This window comes from Rhinopithecus bieti, unplaced genomic scaffold (assembly GCF_001698545.2).
Source record: "Rhinopithecus bieti isolate Rb0 unplaced genomic scaffold, ASM169854v2 scaffold_31534, whole genome shotgun sequence".
NCBI lineage: Eukaryota > Metazoa > Chordata > Mammalia > Primates > Cercopithecidae > Rhinopithecus > Rhinopithecus bieti.
In genome coordinates, this window is record NW_016813557.1 from 46,605 (window position 1) to 71,346 (window position 24,742).

The window sequence follows — 24,742 nt, forward strand, 5'->3', positions numbered from 1 at the left end:
TGTTTTTAATAATATTTTATTTAATTATAAAATATTTCCTTAAATAGGCCCTAAAATTAAATGTTACACATATTAACATATGTATAAATATGTGAAATTATATACTTTATATATATATATTATATAACATAAACATGTCACTTCTTACCTGATCCTACTAAAATAGATTAGCAAAACCAGAGAAGAAATAAGGTGGTGGTGTTGCAAGTGAGTTAATTCTTCAGCTCTCATGATTAGACGTTATAACATCTAAACACTAATGAATCAAGAAACGGCAGTATAGCATACTGTTTAGAAATATTGTAAATACTGTCCGGGTACGGTGGCTCATGCCTATAATCCCAGCACTTTGGGAGGCTGAGGTGGGGTGGATCACCTGAGGTCAGGAGTTCAAGATCAGCCTGGTCAACGTGGTGAAACCCCTTCTCTACTAAAAATACAAAAAAATTAGCTGGGCATGGTGGCGGGCACCTGTAATCCCAGCTACTTGAGTGAGGAGAATCACTTGAACCCGGGATGCGGAGGTTGCAGTGAGCTGAGGTCGTGCCATTGCGGTCCAGCCTGGGCAACAAGAGCAAAACTTTGTCTCAAAAAAAAAAAAAAAAAAGAAATATTGTAAATACTGTAAGTTTGTTATATATAATCATCCGGCATATATTCCAATAGAAAAAAGAAAAATCCCCAGTAATTTTATATCTTCCTAACGATAGTTTTAAGAAATGTTGGAAATGTCCTTAAAACAGTTGTCAATGACAAGTCAAATCCAAATAATTTTAAACCAAATGCTTGGTTTTAGTCCATAACTACTATAAGAAAAAAGGAATAAACTTACATACAAATGCTTCCTAGTAGCAAAAACTGAAAGGCTCAAGTAAGATAAGGCCTTTACTTACTTTAACTATGACATTTCTATGTCATGGGAATTATATAGTTTAGCAATCTATATCTATTTTTCACTGAATCTCTACTTTAAAAGAGTGGTTCTAACCACTGGCCACCAGGAAAGTTACAATGGGGATCACCTTATACACACAATTGGAATTTAGTACTAGATGGTTTTAGTGTTTATTTAAACTTCATTATTTTATAATTCATTGCTCACAGCAAGAAAATGACATGTTCAGAGTCATGATAGCTATTATATTTGTTGTTGTCAGAGTTGGAGTCATGCTTCTTATTTTCCAGGTAGAAGTCAGGTAAAAAGTAATGCAAGTAATACACAGTAATAACACATATAATTAACATAATGGAGATTTAAAAAAATAAAACTTTCTTCGCAGACTCAGAAATATGAATAGGAGGCAACATACTACTTCATTGCTCCCAAAATGAAATGCTATCTCCTATTATTACTGAAAAGAGAAAGTAAGCAAATAAAATCTGAATATCTTCATAACTTAAAATTGGGTTACATCAAAATCAAAACCAACCATGAATAAGAGAGAAAAAGATACATGTAACACATTTGGCAAAGGATTTAGAGCTTGTGTATGTGTGTGTATGTATGTCTACGTACATATGTGTATATAGCTTGGCTGGTCTGTCTCTGAGAGAAATAATTCTTACAAAATAAAACAGATAAGAGCAAAATAAGGCAAAGGAAGAGGTAGTTATTTTCAAACAAATTACAATTAGACAAAAAGCACATGAAAAACTGTTCACCTTCACCTTCATTACCCACTTACAATGGTAGACTACAGTTTTAATAGTTCTGGGGGTGGGGAATCTGACAATGCATATCAAATGCCTTTAAAATATACATACTGTTTGATTAAGCTATTCTTCTTCTAGGGGCTTAGCCTAAGGAAATAATTAGGCAAGTTGCAAAATAAATACACATGCACAGACATTTAGTGGGGTGTTGCTTATAACAATAAAGTGGAAACAAACTAAATGTTAATTAGCAGATTAGGTAAATATAAAATGCAGTTACTAAAAATGACTTAAATTCATATTTGTTGATAGGAAAATGTGTCTACAGCAAGTGGTTCAGTGAACAAGAGGCTGGTTATCAACTATATAGTATAATAGATTCCATTGTTTTTGTTTTAAAAAAGCAAACCACAAATGTATGCTTAGAAAAAAAGTCTAGTAGGCTATTAAAACTAAATACTAATATAAGTCAATAAAGTATATCTTGTTTCTTTTGGTTTGACTTTTTTCCAAATTAAAATAAACAAATATTTATTGCTAAGACAGTAATAAGGTTAAAACACTAGTGAAAGGAGTAAAAAACTTAAAAGCCATGGGAATACAAAGAAATATATGCAGGCAAAGGAAAGATGATCCACTAAAAGGAAGGTTTAATAAAGAAGGAAGTATCTGAATTGGATTCTCATTATGGAGAAAGATTAAGGCCAAGAAGTGGGATGGAGGTAGAGAAAGCAGCATTTGAAATTGATGGAAAAGCCTGGAAATTGCAGAGGCCAGAAACAGAAATCATGTTAACAGAAGGTTGGGATACCAGGTGCTGGACAAAAGTACGCCTATAGCTTGACACTGGACTTGGAAAGCCTTTGAAGACCCTTCTGAGAGGTCTACACTTTATTAGGAAGATCACTTTGTTGGCAGTGTGAAGTGTAGACTGCAGTGGAGACAAGAGAAATTAAAACTAGTTTAGATGTCACTATATTATTCATTTCTTATGGCAATTTTTCTAAAATATTTTAAGATAAATTAAGAAACATCTTTTCTCTCTTTGTTTTAAATAAATCTCTAAAACACAACTACTAAATGGCAATTCATGTGGTTTCTTAAGTAGAGGGGCTTTATATTTATTTTCAGGTTTTGAAATATTTCACAGATGGTTCCTTTACATAAAATAAAGAGGCTAGATAATTTATCACTAATGTGCTTAAAATCCTCTCTTAAAAATGGGCAGGACTTTTGGGGTCATCTTTTGATGTGCCATATCATGTGTTCTGAATGATTTTACCCAGAGGAACTAATTTATCAAAAGTTTAAGACTGCAAACGTTAAAAGATTTACGGAGCTGTATGTTATTGTAAAGGAAGAATGCAGTATTTAGCAAACATGAGTCATAGGCTGCAAAGTAGGGTTCATGACAGGGAGACATTGAGGAATGCGATTAGATCTAATTGAAGTTTGGTATAAAACAATGGCAAGGATTCTTCTTTTGCAAGCAAGCACTCCTGTTAATATGTACGTGAGGAGAAATTCTGGGAAACTATGCTAAATCAAAATTAGTTGGCAAAGTTCTAAAGTGAAATCAAATATTAATGTATGCATTTCAATAAACACTTCTAGGCTACAGACGATTGATACAATTAGTGTACTCATCATAAATCTGGATTCTTTTTAACAGCCTTATGACTCATGGAATTCATAGTTGCAAATGATACAGGTAAATGAATTTTTACTATTTATAAGATATGTAAACTTCTAAGATAAAGTACCATTAAATTAACCAAACTAATATAAGATAAGGTACCACTAAATTAATCAAACTAATAAACATTTTATAATACACTTACGAGACACTATCATGGTTAGGGATGTATAATACTTCCCCACGTATTAGTTCCCTAATACGTAGGGAACTATTATCCTAATGCATAGAGAACTATTATAATCCTTTAAATTAATCCAGCATTTTGAATAATAAATCAACCTGTAACCTTTTGATATTTCTCTGTGGGAAACAGCAGATACCATGTTTCTCTCTCAGTTTCATTTTCCCAGTATTTATACTTACCAAAGATGGAAAAGAAGGGACAATACAAAGAACCTTTTAGTTCATAGTACTATTTGCAGCTATAGATGAATAACTAAATACTGTCTTATGTACATGGGGACGATGAGTCAAACAAAATGTATTTAGGTCTACAAGCATGATTTCCATTGTTTCATGATTAAATTTTGTTGCCAAATGGAAGAAATATGGAAGATTTGGTTTATTAACATTTTCTGCTTTATATTTGTTATATGAGAAATTAGTATAGAGATTTTCTATCTTTCAAATGAAATTTCCTTGGATTCAAGTAATTTTAGGGAAAACTTAAGCTTATGTGTGAACTCTATATTCAATCAGAATATCGGTACTATATAAGAGACTGGTTCTCCTAGTATCTTTTATTGTACTTTAAGATAAAATCACCAACATTGGGTGCAAAATTTTAAAAAAGGAAAGGTTACAGACAGAAATATTACCAAATGTGAGTTTCCAGATGGATAATGAGGAAATCTTGACTTTTCAGTTAATGTCAGAAATTTTATCAGTTCCATAAATAAATCATGCTGTCAGCACCCCCGTCGTGTACTACACTCAATAAGTGTGCTATCTGTTTTCCAGACCCCAAAATAGGTACATATTTTACTCTTAGTCAATACACTTATTTGGAGGTAAAGATTTCAAGTCAAATAAATATCTATCCAAAAATCAAGTCCAGTTATTAGAAAATAATTAAAATTCATAAAATGTACAAAATTAGCTTCTTCCTGCATAAGAATTTAGGCTTATTAATTTAAGAAAATAACAAGTAGTCTATGTCACAAAAATACAAAATATTGTATCTAGCAATCTCTTCAGTCAAATTTATAAAACACTTATGAAGAAAACTCTGAAACTTTGCTGAGGAACATACAAAAAGATATGACTATAGAGAGACAAACTATTCTAGAGTAAGAAGATTTGATATTGGAAATATGTGAAGTCAATTTATGAATGAAAAAAATTTAATTTCCTTGAAACTGGAAATTATTCTGATATTCATTTCCTATACAAAGCAAAGAATATTTTTCAGACAAAGAATAATGAAGAAGGGCTAGCATACTGTATTAAAAAAATACTATAAAGTATCACACATTAAAATAATAGCTACTGGCCCTAAGACAGACAAACAGGCGGAACAATATAGTAGAAATCGAGTAAACAGAATTATATATGACTACTTATTGTACAAAAAACACAGTTGCTGTAAGGATGCATTGCCAATATATCTATATAAGAATGCTCGTCTCCTTGGAAAAAATAAATTTAGATTCTTGCCTATCATTTAACACCAACACAAATTAGGAGAAAGTGGAAAGGAAAATTTAAAAACTTATGAATGGAAAGGCCTTTTGAGGAAAGATCCCGAAGGCATCGAGAGAGAGAAAAAAGCTATTTTACTACATAAATGTTTTAACTTTCAGCATTAAAAAGGAAACCTCAAACAAAAGCAAGAATAAGTGGTAAAACTTGAAGGGTATAGTTATACTATGTATATTACAGGAAAAAGTCAATATCCCTTAGTGATTTCATCCTGTCCTATGGCTTTAAATATCATCTAAATGTTAACAACTCTCAAAAATTTATATTTTAGCTTAGACTTCTCTCCTGAACTTCAGATTCTTAACTGCCTACATGAGGTCTCCACTTGGATGTATCTTAGACAAATTTAACATGCCTAGAACAGAACTCCTAATTTTCTACAACCTCCACCCTGTATACCTGCTCCATCTGAAGTCTTCCTTATCTCTCTGAAGGTGACTCAATTCTTTTAGATGCTAAGTTCAAAAATTTTAGATTCAATCTTAGGCATTTCTTTCTCTCCTATTCCAAATCTAATTTTCTTGGAAATCTTGCTGGCTCTACCTTCAAAACATTTTAGAATCTGACCACTTCTCACCAGCTCCGTTGCTATTATCCTAGTCTGAATCATCACCATTTTTTGCTTGGGTTATTCTAGTAGCCTCCTCATGTTTCAGCCCTTGCCATAGTATAATCTATTCTCACCACAGCAGTCAGAGAGATTATTTAAGACCACAATTGAGATATGTTACATTTCTGCTCTGACCATGTCATGGCTCCTTGTTTTATTCAGAGTAAAAGACTAATTAAGTCCTTATAGTAACCTAGGAGGCCCTATGTGATCTGCCTTCCTTCCCTTTATCTCTCTGATCTCCTCACTACTTTCATTCTCTTTTTCTTTGTACCAGTTACGTATCCTCACCAGCCTTTGAACATGTCAGGCAAATTCCTATGTTAGAGATTTTGCACTGTGATTGTGTCCCTCTACCTAAAAAAGTTTCTTCTGCCAGATATTCATATAGCTAATCCTGTGAACTCCTTCAAGTTTAATCAGTGAGATCCTCTCTGACCATGCTATTGAAAATAGCAATCTCTCTCCTCCCTGGCCACACTCCTGAACTCCCTTTATTTCTTTCTCATAGCATGTAGTACCTTCTAGCATTCTGTTTAATTTATTTACTATATTATTGTCTTTCTCTACTAGAAGTGAGCTCCTTGAGGGTGGTGGAGTTTGTTTCATACTTTGATCCCTATCATCAGACAAGTGCCTGAAATACTGCTATAAGTTAAACACCGTTGAATGAATGAAAAAAATAACCTACACTTAAGATCTTGTAAAAAAGTAACCATTGTTGAAAAAGATGACTATATCAGAAAAATGTACAAAGGATGGCTGGGCAATTCACAGAAAAAAGAGTCTTCAATTAAAAAAAACACTCAACTATATTAGTAATGAAAATGGAAAAAAGATAGTATTTATGACTATTGGCAAAGTATCAACAAGCATTGCCATTACTTTCAATGATGAAAACCACAATTACTTCTGCATCAACCTAAAAATTAGCAAAGACAGAAGTGGGAGAGTGTCCAAGATTAAAAAAGACTGCAGAGGCATGAACCTTGTTTGGATCTTAATTCAAACAAATCATAGAAACAATTTATGAGACAATGGGGGAAATCTGGACACATTAGATATTTGATGACATTTTTCTTTTATACATACTTGATGTAAATGGAAGAAATGATGTGCTGTCTGAGATCTACTTTAAAATAATCTAGTGTAAGAGCTGGGATGGAGGAAAGTAGATGGGTTTTCAAGATTAGACATGCTTGTAAGATAAGACAAACTTACAAGCTGGTAAGTTTTAAAGTTAGGTGTGTTGGACATATGGTACTCATAGTATTCTTTGTGCTTATATACATGTTTGTAATTGATTTACTAAAAGCAGAAATTAAAAATATTTTAACACCAAAAGCTGGTGAGGCTAAAACAAAAAAAAGCTCATTCATTTATACTGCTGGATGGGGGTCAAAATCACCTAAAGTAGGGGAGTTACTTGACAATATATATTGCAAATTTTGCATAATGTTTGCATAATTTATCTTGAGCCAGAAATTTTACTTCTAAAGAATTTATTGTAGGGATAATCAGATATGAGCACAAAGATAAATATACATATTTGCTTACTAAAAAATTCCTTGCAATAATAGTGAAAATTTATTAAACAACCCAAATGCCCAACAATGGAGTATAGCCTACATTCATTATAGTTAATCTCATTAGCTTTTTTTTTTTTTTTTTTTTTTTTTTTTTTTGAGATAGAGTCTTGCTTTGTTGCTTAGGCTGGAGTGCAATGGTGCAATCTCGGCTCACTGCAGCCTCAACTTCCCAAGCTCAAGTGAACCTCCCAGTTCAGCCTCCCAAGTAGCTAGCTAGGATTACAGGCATGGGCCACTATGCCTGGCTAAGTTTTGCATTTTTTGTAGAGACAGGGTTTCGTCATGTTGCTCAGGCTAGTCTTGAACTCCTGGCTCAAGCAATCAGCCTGCCTCAGTCTCCCAAAATACTGGGATTATAGGCATAAGCCACTGTGCCTGCCCCAGATTCTTAAAAGCACTGCATGTGTGTGTATTTAAGTAAAAAGAATATAGTTAATCTAGTAAATACTTTTAAAGATCCCTAAGGCACTTGAACTCACTTATAAACACCGTTCCTATTATTCCTCCTTGACACTATTCATCATGTATACAACATACATAATTCATGAAATGGAAAATACATAATAAATAAATAGTTCATCTCTAAAATAATTTGAATGAAATAGTAAAGTAACAAGCCAAGAACAAAACTTTATAAAAACAAAACCCACCTTCTAATATGTTTTCAAGAGAAAACACGTAATTATAAAATGTAACATGGCTTCAAGTCTTTCCTTCAAAATATTATGAGAAGGAATTAAGAGTCAAGTAAATTCTTTTGTTTTATTGTTGACAAGTATAGTGTATGCAATTATACTGTATGTGAAATACAGATTTTTAAATAAGGAATAATGAGCATCATATAGCAGGTGGTCAGTATTTCTCGATCTTCGTGTTAAAATCCTATTTCCTTTCTAACATCTTGAGTACATTATACAAAAAGAATAACGCCCAAAAGGTATAAGAGAATCTGAAAAAAACTTAAGTTTTGCTCTCCAGAGATCGCAACTAGGTCAGGTCACATGCTTTATTAAAAGAAAAAGAATATATATGTGTACATACAATATATATGTTTTAAGATAATCTATCCAACTTTCCCTATTTTCTTAATGTAAAGGTATAATATAGGGAACTTCTGCTAATAATAAAGATGGAGATAATTCCGACCAACCTTTCTTCTGAAGGCAACCAAAAGTCTGGACAAAAGATAAAAAACATCTGTTTGAAGGCATTGGATTATTAATAAGATGGTGAAAAACTATAGGTGAGTATCAGGAGGAAGTTGGAGGCTCAGGAAAGTAACTTCTGCAATTTCAGCTAATTTCCCCTTGAGGTTGTTTGCTTATGCTGGAAGAGCTGGCAGAAAAGCATAGCAACAGTGTTAAGAATTTGTGGGAATAGGGTGCTGGAATTGGAAATTAGGATCTTTGTAAATCTTCCTTGCTTTGAGTTGGGACTCTGAACAGCTATACTGCAGAGGGCAAATCAGAAAAAGGCAGGCCCTCAGGTAACTACAGTTTAGTATCAAATTATCTCAGTCTCTGAAATAGGACTGAGGTGATTTTGAATTGCTAATGCTACCTGGAGTCTGAAAGAAGGAATTGTAAATATTCTCTGAGATATTTAATATTGTGATCAGATGTATCAAAATATTCTGCAAACAATTTTGCAAATACCCGACTGGCACACAAAAAATTTGCGTGCATATGAGGAATTAAGACCACATGCAAGAAAATCAGTCTAAATAGACCCAGTGGTTACAGACTTTGGAATTCTCAGACACAGACTTTAAATTATAGTTGTCTCTCAGTATTTGTGAGGGATAGGTTGCATGATCATACTAAAATTCACGGATGCTCATATCCTTTACAAAAAAAAAATACAGCATTTGCACACAACCTATACAATCCTACCATATGCTTTAATAATCTCTAGATTACTTACAATATCTAATACTATATATATACTATGTAAATAGTTATGATGCATTGTTTAGGGAATAATGACCAAAACAAGTCTATATGTTCAGTACAAATGAAACCATCCATTTTTTTTTTTTTTTTTTTTTTTATCACTTGGTTGAATCCATGGATGCAGAACCCATGGATATGGATGGCTGACTGTAATTATAACCTTTGTACTTAATAACAATTTTTGCAAAGATATGAAACTATAAAAAAGAATAAAATGGAAATTCCAGAATTGGAATGTAGTGACTGAAATTAAAAATTTTATGGATTTAAGGATCATTTGATAAAGCTGAAAAAAGAAAGTAAACTGCAGAATGTGAGAAACAAAATTATCCAGGGAGAGAAAAACACATTAAAAGCAAAAGAGTAAAAGGCATAAACAATACAATGAGAAAGTGGCATGCAATATAATTGGAGTCCCAAAAGTAGAGGAGAGAGCAAAAGTGACAAAAGCAATAGGTGAGGAGATAATGGTTAAGAATTTTCCAAAACAAATGAAAGATAATGCAGAAATTCAGAAAGTCATCAACCCACTTAAGAGAAGTAAAAATAAAGTCAACTAGGCATAATATAATAAAACTATTAAAAACCAAAGACTGGGGAAATATTTCAATAAGCCAGAAGTCAGATTGTATTCACAGGTGCAACACTCAACATAAAATCTGACTTCAACAGATTATTATTCTCTGTGAATAAGGTCTTACATATTAGCCCTTCTTTCCCAACTATTTGTCTATTTGTCTTAGGTGAGCTAAATGTGTGCTGGGACACATTTTAGCCAAATGTCCCAGCACACATTTAGCTCACATAAGAAAAATGGACTCTACTTGGGAGTGAGGCGCTAACAAACACCAGATCTCAAGAAAATTCCCCATAATGGAAAATACAGGCAGATTTGACTATATAAAAGTTAAAAGTCCAATAAATTGATCAATTATTGCTTAACATATATATATAAAAAAAGCACCAAATGAACAAAGAGTTATTAGATATGAAGTGCCAAGCAAAAAACTAAGCAAACAAAAAGACCCTCAAACCCATAACAAATAAACAAAAATTTTCACTAGTGCGAATGAGCAAAGGATACCTCACAGGGGATGAATTGGCCTTATCAATAATCTGAGAGTTACAAATTTTAAAAGACTATGCGGCTGGGTGCGGTGGCTCACACCTGTAATCCCAGCACTTTGGGAGGCCGAGGCGGGTGGATCACAAGGTAAGGAGATTGAGACCATCCTGGCTAACATGGTGAAACCCCGTCTCTACTAAATATACAAAAAATTGGCCGGGCGTGGTGGCGGGCACCTGTAGTCCCCGCTACTTGGGAGGCTGAGGCAGGAGAATCGCGTGAACCCGGGAGACGGAGCTTGCAGTGAGCAGAGATTGTGCCACTGCACTCCAGCCCTGGGTGACAGAGCAAAGACTCCATCTCAAAAAAAAAAAAAAAAAAAAAAAAGACTATGCACTATTATTATTATTGCTGTTGTTACTACTTTTGGTTTAGGTGAAGATGAAACAGGTACTCTCATGTGTACTAAGCACAGAAAAAAATTATAAAAAGCAGTTTAACATGATGCATTAAAAAAAAAAAGATATGTCCTTTAACCTGGCAAATCAGCTTCTAGGATTCTGCTATGCACGCACAAATGTGAATATACAGATATGTTCTCTGATGTACTGTTCACTAATAGAAAACGGTTAATTAAATTATGGTATGCCTATTCTCTGGATTCTCAAAAACAATAAAAAAATGAGGTAGATTCTTCATGTATGCACCCTAAAAATGTTCATAATAAACAAATAAAACCAATAAACATAATAAACAAAAAAGTTGCAGACCACTATGTGTAATGTGCTAGCATTCATGTGAAACTTAACAAAAAGCTTTATGTAATACAAATACATTTGTATTATACACATACTGCAAAAATAAATATTTAACAGCATTTAATCTGAGATAGGGCATAAGATTGAGGTTCTGAGAAGAGTTGAAGATGGCACTCTACTTCTAATGTTCTACATTGTCTGAATTTTTTCTTAACTAACATTATATGTTAGCTTTGCAATTAAAATGTCTCATACATACTTTTATGAGAGAAAGAGAAATATCAAGTGATTTGTCAATAGAAAAATAGTAAACTCTACATTGTTAGTTGATCTTAAGAACAGATTATTATTATAGAATATGATATGATTAATGATAATTTCCTGCCCTTAATAGAGGTTACATTTTAAAGAAGGATAGGAAGCAAAATTATTCCATCAAAAATAGGTAAAACGAGTCAGGCATAGTGGCTTATGCCTATAATCTCAGCAATTTGGGAGGCCAAGGGAGAGAACTGCTTGAGTCCAGGAGTTTGAGGTCAGCCTGGGTAACATAGTGATACTTTGTTTCCACAGGAAAAAAAAAAAAAAAAGCCGGGGTGGTGGTGCATGCCTGTAAGTCCCGGCTACTCCTTGGGCTGAAGTGGGAGGATTGCTAGAGCCCAGGAAGTGGAGGCTGCAGCAAGTTTTGATTGCACCACCCACTGCCACTCCAGCTGGGCAACAGGTGAGACCACTGTCTCAAAAAAAAAAAAAAAAAAAAAAAAAAAAAAAAGGTAAAATGAATTTTACTGCTCGAGTTATTTAGAACATCAATGCATACCTGTTTCTAGATCTTTGGATGATTACTGGTGAATTGAAATGACTATAAAGGTAATTTATCCCATTAAGTTTTTTTTTTTTTTTTCTGAGATGGAGTCTTGCACTCTCGCCCAGGCTGGAGTGCAGTGGCGCCATCCCGGCTCACTGCGAGCTCCACCTCCCAGGTTCACGCCATTCTCCTGTCTCAGCCTCCCGAGTTGCTGGGACTACAGGTGCTCACACCATGCCTGGCTAATTTTTTGTATTTTTACTAGAGACAGGGTTTCACCGTGTTAGCCAGGATGGTGTCAATCTCCTGACCTTATGATCTGCCCGCCTCGGCCTCCCAAAGTGCTGGGATTACAGGCGTGAGCCACCGTGCCTGGTCCCAATTAATTTTAATAAAATAGCCAAATCTATTAAAAATTAACTGTTCTAGAGATTGATATACAAAGGTTCTCTTTAGAAATAATGTTACTATTTACTTAAAACGAAAGTTATACTTACAACAAGGAATAGGCTGAACTGGTCCAAGTTGTGGAAAAGTCATTAGAACAGAAATTCCTGGTGGATCATTTTGCTTTGGTTGTTCAGCAGTTTGGTCAGCCCAAACTACCACTTTTTTCCTCTCCACCAAATGTTCGATCTCTTTGAAGTCAGACTCAAAAGCAGCATTTGACAGGCCAGCTTCTTTTAATGTGCAATATTGTTTTCTTAGGGCTGGAAGTAAAGCATTTAATACTCTATATACAGAAGACGAGAAGAAAGGACGGGTAAATGTTACATCTTAAATACATTATTTTAGTTCTTTTATGTAACACCCAAAGTATTAGCATATCATTAAAATAATTTCCCATGTACAAACTAAGTTCTAGTCTCAGATTGTCTTCACTTGCTTCCATATGACCTTGGACAAGGCAAAAACTGAAGTTTTTCCTCTGTAATGTGAGGGATAAATAGCCACTACTTACAACAGGAGATTGCTTTGAGGACTAAATGAGTTAAGTATACTTATTTACTTATTTTTTAGAGACAGGGTCTCACTCTGTGGCCCAGGCTGGAGTGCAGTGGCATGATCATCTCATTGCAGCCTTGATCTCTTGGGCTCACTTGATCCTCCCGCCTCAGGCTCCCGAGTAGCTGGGAACACAGATGTGAGCCACTACACTGATTAATTTTTTTATTTTTTTGGTAGAGATGGGGTCTTGCTATGTTGCCCAGGTTGGTCTCAAACACCTAGCCTCAAGAGATCTTGCCTCTACCTCCCAAAGTGCTGGGATTACAGGGATAAGCCACTGTGCCTGGCTAAATGAATTAGATGTACATAAAAGCTTTTTGCAAAACATAATGTGATTTCCAAACCACAGATGTTGTTACTGCTACTAATTATCATAAAATTGAAATGAAAAATTAATATACTATGTGAAATGATGAGATATATTTTAGGTATACAATATTATAACACACACACACACAAACACATAACAAAAGAACAAAACCTACCTCTCCTTTAAGTTAAATGACCTAAAGAAATGGCTTTTGGAATGGCACTTAAAGGGATTTTAAGGGGAAAAGTTGTGGATAAGGATGGGGAGTACAAATAATCGTTGGGGCACTGGATTCATGGCTCTAACTCAAAATCTTCCTTATTAGTAACAATTAGAGCAGCAATGAATGTAATTTTTTGTGTATCAGACTTCTATGTAAGTGGTCACTGAAGAAATGTCACAGCTAAACAGTTATAAATTTATACACTCAATCAGTGGTTCCCAACTTTTCTATAAAGGAAGATGTCTAACAACATGAACGATCTTGAAGTGATTCAGTCCTGGAATCCTGAGTCCGTCAAGATGATGTTCCAGTTGTCTCATAACATTGAGGAGAAGAGAACCAGTAGAAGTATGGATAGGGTAGTGGGAAAACACTAATCAGGCATTAATTTTCATACACAAGGAAATACCACCTTTTAACCTATGAGTCTTAAATATTTCAATAGCAGCACAAAAAATGGTGACCTTTTCCTTTTGGTGGGGTTGCTAGAGGGTACTGCAATTAAGTCAAGTAGGTAACAAGTACAAGAAGAAGTTATTAATCAAAGGCAATTAAACAATTACTTATTTAGCATCTACACTAATCAGGTACTGTGCAGGAAAGTTATCATAGTAGGCCTGACACTGCTAAGAAAGGCTTGGTTATAAGGTTGACACCTGGCTGGTATTTTAAAATATGGATTTTAGGAGGGTTCCCAGCATTTCCAGAACTCATATGACAAGAGTGGCTCACTGTGCTTAAACTGTTTGCACAAACAATGTGGTTTATGCTAAAACACCGTCTCTCCTTTTGAAAAGTCTGGAATTTTGATACATCCTGGCAGAAAGTGCCTATGCAACTAGCTTCCAATAAAAACCTGGGGCACGGAACTCAAAAGAGCTTCCAAAGCAGACAACATTTCACATGTGCTGCCACAACTTTTTGCTGGAGGAATTGTACACACTCTGTGTGATTCCACTGGAGGAAGACTCTTGAAACTTTGTGTCAGGGTTCCTGCAGACTTTGCCCCCTGTACCTTCTCCCTTTGCCGATTTTGCTTTGTAGCCTCTTGCTGAAATAAAGCACAACTAATGATAAAACTATATGATGAGTCTTGTAAGTCCTCCTAATGAATCACTGAACCTGAAAGTAGTCCTAGGGACCTATAACACAGGAATTATATCATGTTATTTATTTTCATGTTTAATCTTTTCAAAAACTTTATATGAAATGTATTATAATCTATTCATAACCTTTATATGAAATGTATTATAATTTATTTTTATATAAGAAAACCATGGCTTAGCAAAGCTAAATAATCAGCATAAGTTTATATTGCTCATAAAAGCTGTAATTCAAGATTGATTCCAAAACTCATCTTCTTTTTTCTATGCCACATTGCCTCTGTGACGCTCTAGTTCACCAATTTTCTAAATTATTGAGTTAGTCTTTTTTCCCCCATTTTAAGGTTAATGTTTATCTTAAGATAGTGTATTCATCTAGGGTCTGATATAGCAAATGTAGTATGGTTAAAAGAAATTAATGTTTCTTGATGACTTCAGCTCTTGTAAGTGGTTTGAGTGTTAGCAAATGAATATTCAATATCTGCTCTAGGAATAGACACAGAAAGTATAAAGAGATTAGTTTGAGCTTCCAGCCACATAAGAATAACTCCCTGAAGTTTTTCATTTTTCTTTTTTAAAAAAAGGTATACTAACATGATTTCCTCTAAATCAAGATAATTAATTATCAGTTATTTGAACATACTAGTAGAACATGAATAGATTCTTAGAGTAGCAGAAAGCAGTTAGAGAAATAAATTTCTCATTTGCCTGGAACATCAAAGTGATGCCTAAGGAGTTGACTGATGTATCCAATGTGACAAAAAAAGATTAAGCCATACTTTTCCTTTTTTACTATTATGTTTTAAAAAATAAATGACTAATGTTACTACTGAGCTAGAGGAGAGAACATAAAAGGTCTCTTATAGCATCCCATAAAAATCAGGACACCTGATATTTAGCAACTTTACTGTAATGACAGCAAAAAATTCTGAAATTATGAATAATTAACAATTGCCTACTTAAAAATTCAAGTGATGCTAACAGCACTTGCTTCTAAGAGGAGACATGGATGGCTAGAAGATAGAGGTAGAAGGCAGATTTCTTTTCAATGTGTAGGTACTTATGAAATTTTGTATTCCATAGCATATATTAAGTAAAAGTAACGTACTTTTAAAGAAAAACACTTTCAAATTTATAAAGCAATGTAAAAAGTTTGTTGGAAGGAAAGACCTCTCAATGTTTTCTGGTTCAGGCAGACACTTAAAAATAATGTATCTTGTAACACATAAAACTCAATTTTCTGGCAGTGGAAAATTGAACTTCTGTGCTTCAGATATAGTGGTAAAATTGAAAAATAGGTAGATGTATGTACTCACGCCTCAGTCTGCCTGTGTTGCTGTTCCTGAAGACAAGCTAGATCCATCATATGTCTAATTTGTGCTTTCAAATCTTTGTTCTGGAGGTGCAAATGGTGACAATGAAGATCTTTCTTGAGTTCCTAGGACAAACAATATAAAATGTACTTCAGATTACTCTAAGAATATTAAAATTAAATCAGTTTAATAACACTTATTTTATATTGTTGCCAATAGTTTTAATTCTTTTTAGATATTAAATAATACGTTTAGAAATAATTTGAAAAATAAGAGTTCTGGAAAAGGTCGTCTATAATTTACAAGCAAGATAAGTTTTCATGTTTCCTCAGAAACTGAGTGTTAGGAATTCAGAAGAAATTTTACTGTGATGACAGCTTCTTGGTCTATCCAACTTGTTCACGATATTGTAAAAATACATAAATATGACTAGTTTGTGCTTAAATGTCACTTCCTCAGAAAGGCTTTCCTTGAGCATTGTATTTGGATAGACACTCTCCACCCCTCGATATTGTCATAGCATTGACTGCATTGATCAGTAACAATTTCATTGATGTATTCATTTATTTATAATTTCTCTGTTCATACCAGAACATACAGTTTACCATCAGCACAGGCATCGAGTCAGGTTAGTTCAGTGTTAAAGCCCCAGTGTACTAAGTCTTGAGTTGTGTGCAATAAAAATTCCTTTTTTTGCATGAAACAAAAGATCATGTGGTTGATATCACCTTTGGTTGAATGATATGGTTAGAGCACTGGCCTATGAGTCATGTGATTTTAGAAATGGGCTTATAAGGACTTGAAACAAATGCTACCTTAAGTTGAATATACAGCCTTTATGGAGATCAGTTTACTGGACTAAAATTTAAGAGCTGGATCAGATCTCTTCAGTCCTTTCCAGTTAGAAAATTAAATGATCATAATAGTGTGAACATGTTTGCCAAATATTCCATCTGTTTTCCTTTAAAAGAAAAATATCCTTTATATACATCCTCTGATAATTTTCTTTATCTTCTTGAATCTTTCTTCTTTTAAAGAGACAAGACTTGAGACCCACTCTTGATACAAGCTTCATCCTGGCAAAAGTGTGAAAATGTTTTTTGTAGGCTCCATTTTCCTAAGCCTCATCTGCCTAGGGCCAGGTGTCCTGTAATCTACTACCTAAAGTTACTTGTCTTTCCTTAAACCTACTAAACCTTATCTACAGAAAATATCAGCAAAGGGATCACACCAAAGTATAAATGGTGATAATCAAATATTCTCAGAAACTTTATTGGAAAAATTTCAGTCAATACAATGAAAAAAATTTAAATTCTTTGGACACTTTGAATGGCTAAGACAGGAACCCTATATGCAGGAGAGCTATGCCTGGAAACTGAAAACTTCCTCCTAGGGACAATTCCCATAATCCATCTTAGCTTTAGTGAGTGGAAACAATGCAAAGTATTCTTCAGATTCTTTTAAAGAATATTTAAAGATTAAATCAATTTTAATAAAACTCCTTTCCAATGTGCAGTTGACCAATAATTTTCTAAAATGTCAAACTTATTTTTCTCCTTTTTAAAAAGTACTTCCAATACCAGTTATTGAGACTATGACAGAGAACCATGTCACTCATCCTGTTTGTCTGGATATATTAAAGTTAGGAGTTATTTATGTAATTCATTATACTTCAAGAAATATATCAAATGTTTTAGAAAAAAAATTATCTTTAGGAGGCATGATGATATGGCTAGAGTCATGTGATTTCAGAGATGGGTTTAACCTTGAAACAAATGTCACCTTAAGCCAAATATATGCTCTTTATGGAGATCAGTTTACTTGACTAAAATTTAAGAGTTGGATCAGATGATCTCTTTGGTTCTTTCTATTAATAGTTAGAAAATTGGATGATCATAATAGTGTGAACATATTTGCCACACATTGCATCTTTTTTCCTTTAAAAAAATCTCTCCTTATAGCATTAGGAGAAATACCTAATGTAAATGATGAGTTGATGGGTGCAGCAAACCAACATGGCACATGTATACCTATGTAACAAACCTGCACGTTGTGCTTATGTACCCTAAAACCTAAAGTATAAAGAAAAAAAATCCCTCCTTTATATACATCCTCTGATAATCTTATTCCTTTATCTTCTTGAGTCAGTCTTTTAAAGAGACAAGACTTGATTGTATAATTATATTAGTCAATAATGGGTCTTTGGCTAGCCTGTTAACTTTGGAAAACCAAGTTTACAATTTGAGTCTTTCTTGACATACTAATGACTAAATCTGATTGGAAGAACATGGCTTATTTTGAGAACTATAAGTAGGCCAGTAATGGTAAAGTATAGAGTATAATGAAAGGTGATATATAAACCTTGAGAAGTATTCAGGTGCCAGATCATGCTAGGCCTGGTAACTCACAATGGAGAATTTATTCTAGGGAGAAGGCACTGAAGAACAACATGATCAGTTTTACCTTTTACAATTCACTTTGGTTGCAGTGGAGAAAATGAATTGCAGTAGAATATGAATCAGAGAAGAAAGACCAAATGTGTCAGTCCAATAATGGGGCACAGGAGTCTGAATTAGGGATAGCAGTAGAGGGGTATAAAGAGAAGCAGACAGATTCAGAATATTGAAGAGTAAATAATGCAGGAGAGTATAGAGAAAACAGCAGCAATTTGAAAGTCAGAAGTTCTGGGTATTTGTCCAGAGTTGTTTGACCTTGGATAAGTCCCTTTATCGTAAAGCTATGTCTCAATTTGCTTATATAAAAAATAATGGCTTATAACTAGATAATTTTCTCAGCTATTTTTTCAGCTATAAATATCTGCACAAAAAAGAATTGAGGGTTAGATTTGGGTGATGGCAATGAAAATGGTTTTAATATTATTTGTTCAAGTTATTTGGGTTAAAATGCATAAAAAACAAAGATGTAAAAATCAATTCCAGGTTCACATTCAGGTATACAAAAGTTCTTCATAAGAGAAATCTAGATGACAGATTGCTAGAAAATTAATTTGACCATATTGAAAAGTTTTAATTTATTAAAATAATCTAGACAATATTGATTAACTTCATAAACACTAAAAAGTAGACAAAAAAGCAAACACAAAATAGCAATAATAATGATATCAGAAACAATACGATACCATTTTTAAAATTGGAAGCTTACGGTAAGGTGGGATAGAAAAGGCAAACTAGTAAATTTCTACAAATGACTTTTTTGCCTCCTTAATATTTCATAAGTTCTTAAGTACTTCTGCAGTTGGAATGTTGATTACATGGACAAACATATAATACAAGCATAATGTAAATTAAGTTAGGATATTGAGAGGTGAAAATACTCTAGTAATATTATTTAAAACTTATATAAACACATATTTAAAATTTTTAACGAATATACTTAATGCTACTGAACTGTATATCTACACATGGTTAAGATGGTAAATTTTATGTTATACTTTACTACACACAAAAAGTTGTTTCAAGACTCTTCATGAGAAAATTTTTGCCGACTAGAAGGGGTAAATAATCTATGAGAATATCATAGCCCGAAGTAACCAAACAAATTAAGGAATCTTCAGTAGTTATTTTTAAATGAGGTCAAAGTTTAACACTAACCGAAAGACTTAAGAGTTTTATGTAGTTTAGAAAATGATAATCTTGAGAATATGACTGCTTTAGATATACAGTCTCCAAATAAACAATTAAATAATAAGTGAAATAAATTGAAAAGTACTGTCAACATTCCACACCTGCTACCAATCCAAGAGAAGCAACTCTTGTGCATTAAATGAGAAACACTCATTTGGCCAGGGTTATCAGTCGTTTTCTTTGAAGCGATTTTATCAACAACATAACCATATTTCAGTATTCCTACAGGTACTGTGATAGAGCCTGTTGCATTCTATGATGAGCCTCTATGGCTTTATATGGAATTTCAGAAGTTATATCCTCTGATCCTAGCTAACCATATTATAGTTTATTAATGAATCTTGTCTTTTGTGGTTACTCCTTTTGAGTCATTATATCATCTCAAGATGGACACATTTTTTAAAAATGTGCTATAGATCCTTCTGAAGTAGATATTCTTAATCTTGTGTCAATGGAAGGGTTTTAGGAAACCCAAATGACTTAGGATATTTATGCAAAATTGTATGAATTTGACGTCCCCAATCTCCCATCTGGGAGAAAATCCACACAGCTTTGAACAGATTCTCAAAGGCATCTATGACCCCCAAAAAGGTCAGAATCACTGTTCTGGAAGAGAAATTATATTATATATTATATTATATTATATTATATTATATTATATTATATTATATGATGCAGTTAACTCTTTTGTTAACTGTGTACACTGATTCTTTGTACAACTTGCTTGGCTATTGATGTCTATGCTATTGTAGCTTAGAATAGTATTAAACTATTACTTATCATCCATTATTTGTTAAGTGTTGCTAGGCTTTGAATATAGCACTCCACTTAAGCTCATAATATCTTAGATACATTTATAGATGACAAATTAAGACATTAATGTTAAACGCACTGTCCAAAGTCATATAATTAGTGTTAGAGTTGGTATTCAAAACAACTACTATATGCCAGAATTACCAAACACTCCAAAGTCTATCCTCTTTCCAGTGTTTACATTCTCTTTGTGGGGAGTATTTTAAAGTGCCTTACAGACTAAGTCACATCATTGCAAAATATTACTAGAATGTGCTGTATACAATATGTAATGTCCTAATCTGCTTAACTAACTGCTTTGCTTTTATCAAGATATTCTGAGGTACAGATTAAATTGTTGGCTCAATAAATATCCATACTAAGGAATTACTGTCTTTGGCTTCCTTCTTAGCAAACAGGATATCTGCTGCTTGCTCCTTTCATTACTTTGAACTGTCATCATTAACTACTACTGCTAGTCTTTTCTCTCCAGTCATGTCTGAGCTTTCATGTTAAAAGAATAATCATTTACAGCCATTGCTAGCCCATCAGAGAATCCATTCCCCAATCATAATGCATTGACTAATATCTTTGAATTATAAAAAATTAGTACTTTTGAACATTAAAGATCTCTGGCATTTGTTGGTAAATATTTTATATTTTCTTTCACCTGTATTTTCTGTCTGGTGCCCTTTTAGGAATTAAAAGATTTTAGAAGTTTCCATATCAATTAGCTGACAGAGTTATAGAATTTCAGAAGAGCATCCCCAAAGTAGAGACTGTAGATATTTTCCTTTTAGAAAAGACTGAAAAGAAGTTGTTCTTTTATTAAACTATTAAGTATTTGGGTGAAAATTAGTTGTTTCATAGCAGTTGCTCCTAGTTGCTTAGCCCATATTTACTTTCTTCTTCTTTCTTATTAAGAGATCTCCAATCTCATTACTGGGAATATACTCAAAAGATTATAAATCATTCTACTATAAAGACACATGCACACATATGTTTATTGCAGTACTATTTACAATAGCAAAGACTTGAAACCAACCCAAATACTCAACAATGATAGACTGGATAAAGAAAAAGTATATTGCACATATACACCATGCAATACTATGCAGCCATAAGAACGAATGAGTTCATGTCCTTTGCAGGGACATGGATGAAGCTGGAAGCCATTATTCTCAGCAAACTAACACAGGAACAGAAAACTAAACACTGCACATTCTCACTCATAAGTGGGAGTTGAACAATGAGAACACATGGACACAGGGATGGGAATATCACATGCCGGAGGCTGTCGGGGGTAGGGGGCAAGGGGAAGGAGAGCATTAGGACAAATACCTAATGCATGCCAGGCTTAAAACCTAGATGACAAGTTGATAGGTGCAGCAAACCACCACAGCACATGTGTACCTATGGAACAAATCTGCACATTCTGCACACGTATCCCAGAATTTAAAGTTAGAAAAAAAGAGAGAGCTCCAATACTGTTCAGAGTAATTATGCAAAAAAAAAAAAAAAAAAAGGAGGTCATCTTTTCAGAGTGTCTTCTATCTACAGATAGCCATGTGACATATTTCTAGCCAACACATTAGTCTATTAGGAATTTTTGGAAACATCTTTGTTCTCCTATATAGCCATACCCCCTCCTTTCTTTCCTTTTCTTCTGGCTTAGGTGTGTAAACTTGAGACTAGATATGAAACAGTAATATTACAATCATGAAACGACAAGCATGATAATGACATTTTAAAGGTACTGCATTAGAAATGAACTGCATACTTCCAAGACTTATTGTTAAGAGAACAAAAGACAGCCCACACTAGTTAAGGCACTAAAGTTAGATTACTGCAACCTTGTAGCAGAACATAATTCTAATATGATACTGTCATTACCCATCACTACACTTTAAAAATAAAACCTTTTGCCATTCTAAGGTGGAATATCTTCAGTTACACACACACACACACACACCCTTTCAATCAACTTTAACCATAACACATTTAATGTTGACCTCATTTAAACTATTTTTGCATAAAATATCAACATTTCTAACAAATTACCTACATAACGAATCCTCAAGTACAGTTTGAAATAGAATTATTTATTTTAACCTAAAAGCTACCTTATAAAAGGATGCAATCACTTAGAAATAACATTTAAAAGTAAATTAAATCTCAGAGTTATGAGGCAATAATAGTTGTCTTATGAAAGACATTTACTCAATAAGTAAGAGAACACATTTTAGGAGCTCAGTTCTTACAAATTAAATCTGAACATACAGAGATATTTGTACCTTTGGAATATGACCGTTTTGACCTAAGTGTCCCATTTCTTTTTCGACACGATGGAGCCAATTAGTATTCTCATCAAATTGCTTCAGTTCCTCCTCCCTCCTTTTCTCCAGATAGCAGCGACGAGTTTTCAACATTGCAAGTCTATGATCTCGTTTTCCAGTGGCCTGAAACACAATTCATTTAACAGTGAATCTAATTTTTATGATCTTTGATGTATGTGATATTAGTAAACTAGTATATTTTCTTATGTGTACTATTGTAGTAAATTAAGTTAGGCTATATATTTGTATTTAAAGCTATTTCCCCCTTGAAATCTCAGAATACTACTGCTTGCAGAAAAATAGGAAATTGAGCTGTGAGTCATTGTTATAAAATTACAGGTTGAGAGTTTATGGCTTTCAGAAATACAACGACCAAATCGAAGACCATAACTTTTGTTTTTTTGGTGTTAAAGTACAGTCCTTTCAGTATGTTTCATTTGAAAAGTTCATACAAGGTCAGATACATTCCATGATTTCCATACTCAAAATCAAAGCAGATGCATATATTGCTCTTATCTTTGACGTGAATAATGTGTTCTATTGCTCTGTGTTTGCCTATAAGGCCTCAAATTGACTGATATAAATCATAGAAAAAAGAGCTTATATCAGAGTGCTTATCAATATCTGATCTTGCCTGTAGCTTGGTTCAGGAGCCATAATGAATATTCAAAATATTTTTGGTGTTTTACCTAGGCACAAATTGAGATTACAATTAATCTTTGATTTCTTACCCTAAGAGTCTTGCACACTATCATGAAAACAATGGGCCAGAATATCTTGCCCTCTCTGGGGTATTTGCCCATAGACACTAAAGTCAATAATTATCAGATAGGATGGGTAGACCTGAAACAATGGATCCCCAAAGGTTAGAATAAGCATTTGCAGCTGGTTCTGGGAGCAGGAAATGAAAAAAAAGAAGAGCAGAAACTAGATTTGAATTTGGTCAAAGAACTCCCCCTCTTTGGGAGATAAACATCTCTTAACTTTGACAAAAGACGTACTATTGAGACTAGGGCATATAATAGAAAAATATGATTATCTTCATCTGGATAGAGGATATGAGCTAATAAATGATTTAAGGTCAGGCAAAGGTGGCTATCAAGAAGTCATAACCAAATCTTAGATATTCATAAACTTTTACTTACCTTCCCTTCAAGGGAAATGCAAGAGTCAGAGAGAAGCAGATTCTATTTCAGGATAGAGTTATAGATAAAGGAAAAATAGTTGATAGCCACTGTCATTCTAACTAAGGTTCCTGACTCTTTTTTATGGCTTCTCTGGTTAATTATAATATCCTTGTCTCTCTCTGTCATGGTAAGACAGTAACAAAAACAAAACAAATGTCTCAAAGAAACAAAAACCTGCATAGTTAAGAAGAGAAAACAAAACAAAACGTAACCCATCAAACTGACCACAGCACTAGGAAGAGAACTGTGACAGAATGCTACAATGCAGGCTGGGATGGTGGCTCATGCCAGTAATTCTAGCACTTTGGGAGGCTGAGGCAGGAGGACTGTTTGAGGCCAGAAGTGCAAGACCAGCCTGGACAACATAGAGAGACCGTGTCTCTACACAAAAATTAAAAAATAAATTTAGGCTGGTTTCGTGGCATGTGCCTGTAGTCCAGCTACTTGGTAGGGTGGAGGGGCTGATATGGGAGCGTCACTTTAGTCCGGGAGGTTGAGGCTGCAGTGCAGCGAGCCATGACTGCATGATTGTGCCACTGCACTCTAGCCTGGGCAACAAAGTGAGACTCTGTCAGCAAAAACGAAAAAAAGAATGCTATCATGCAAAGGTTACCCAAGCATGGTACAGGGACCCCTAAGGATTCCTGAGATCCTTTCAGAGAGTTCACAAGGTTAAAACCATTAAAACCATTTTTATAATAACACTAAAATGTTATCAGTCTTTTTAAATTCTTGTTTGCTCATACAGTTAGTTGTACAGTAGTTTTCTAGAGACTAAATGATGTGTAACACCACAACAGAATAACAATTCAGCAGTTATGAGAATATAGCTGATAGGAAAATCCAGGCATTAAAGAAATTTGCAAACATGTAAAACAATGCCACTCTTCTATTTTCACTATTTTTGAGAAAATAAAATTATTTATGTACTCACACAAAATTTTAAATTATTATTTAATATTTAATTATTTATAATTTATTGCTATTTAT

The 24,742-nt window shown here is 33.8% G+C and overlaps 1 protein-coding gene across 1 annotated transcript in view; it reads right to left on the reverse strand.

Moving 5' to 3' along the window:
• Positions 1-24,742, reverse strand: part of KIF18A (kinesin family member 18A) — a 93,162-nt gene that overhangs the window by 22,818 nt on the left and 45,602 nt on the right. The window contains exons 11-13 of the mRNA XM_017848579.1: positions 22,524-22,688; positions 15,797-15,918; positions 12,334-12,569 (exon numbers count right to left, since the gene is read on the reverse strand). Of these exons, the coding sequence (XP_017704068.1) occupies positions 12,334-12,569; positions 15,797-15,918; positions 22,524-22,688 (523 nt within the window). The remainder of the gene's footprint in view (positions 1-12,333; positions 12,570-15,796; positions 15,919-22,523; positions 22,689-24,742) is intronic.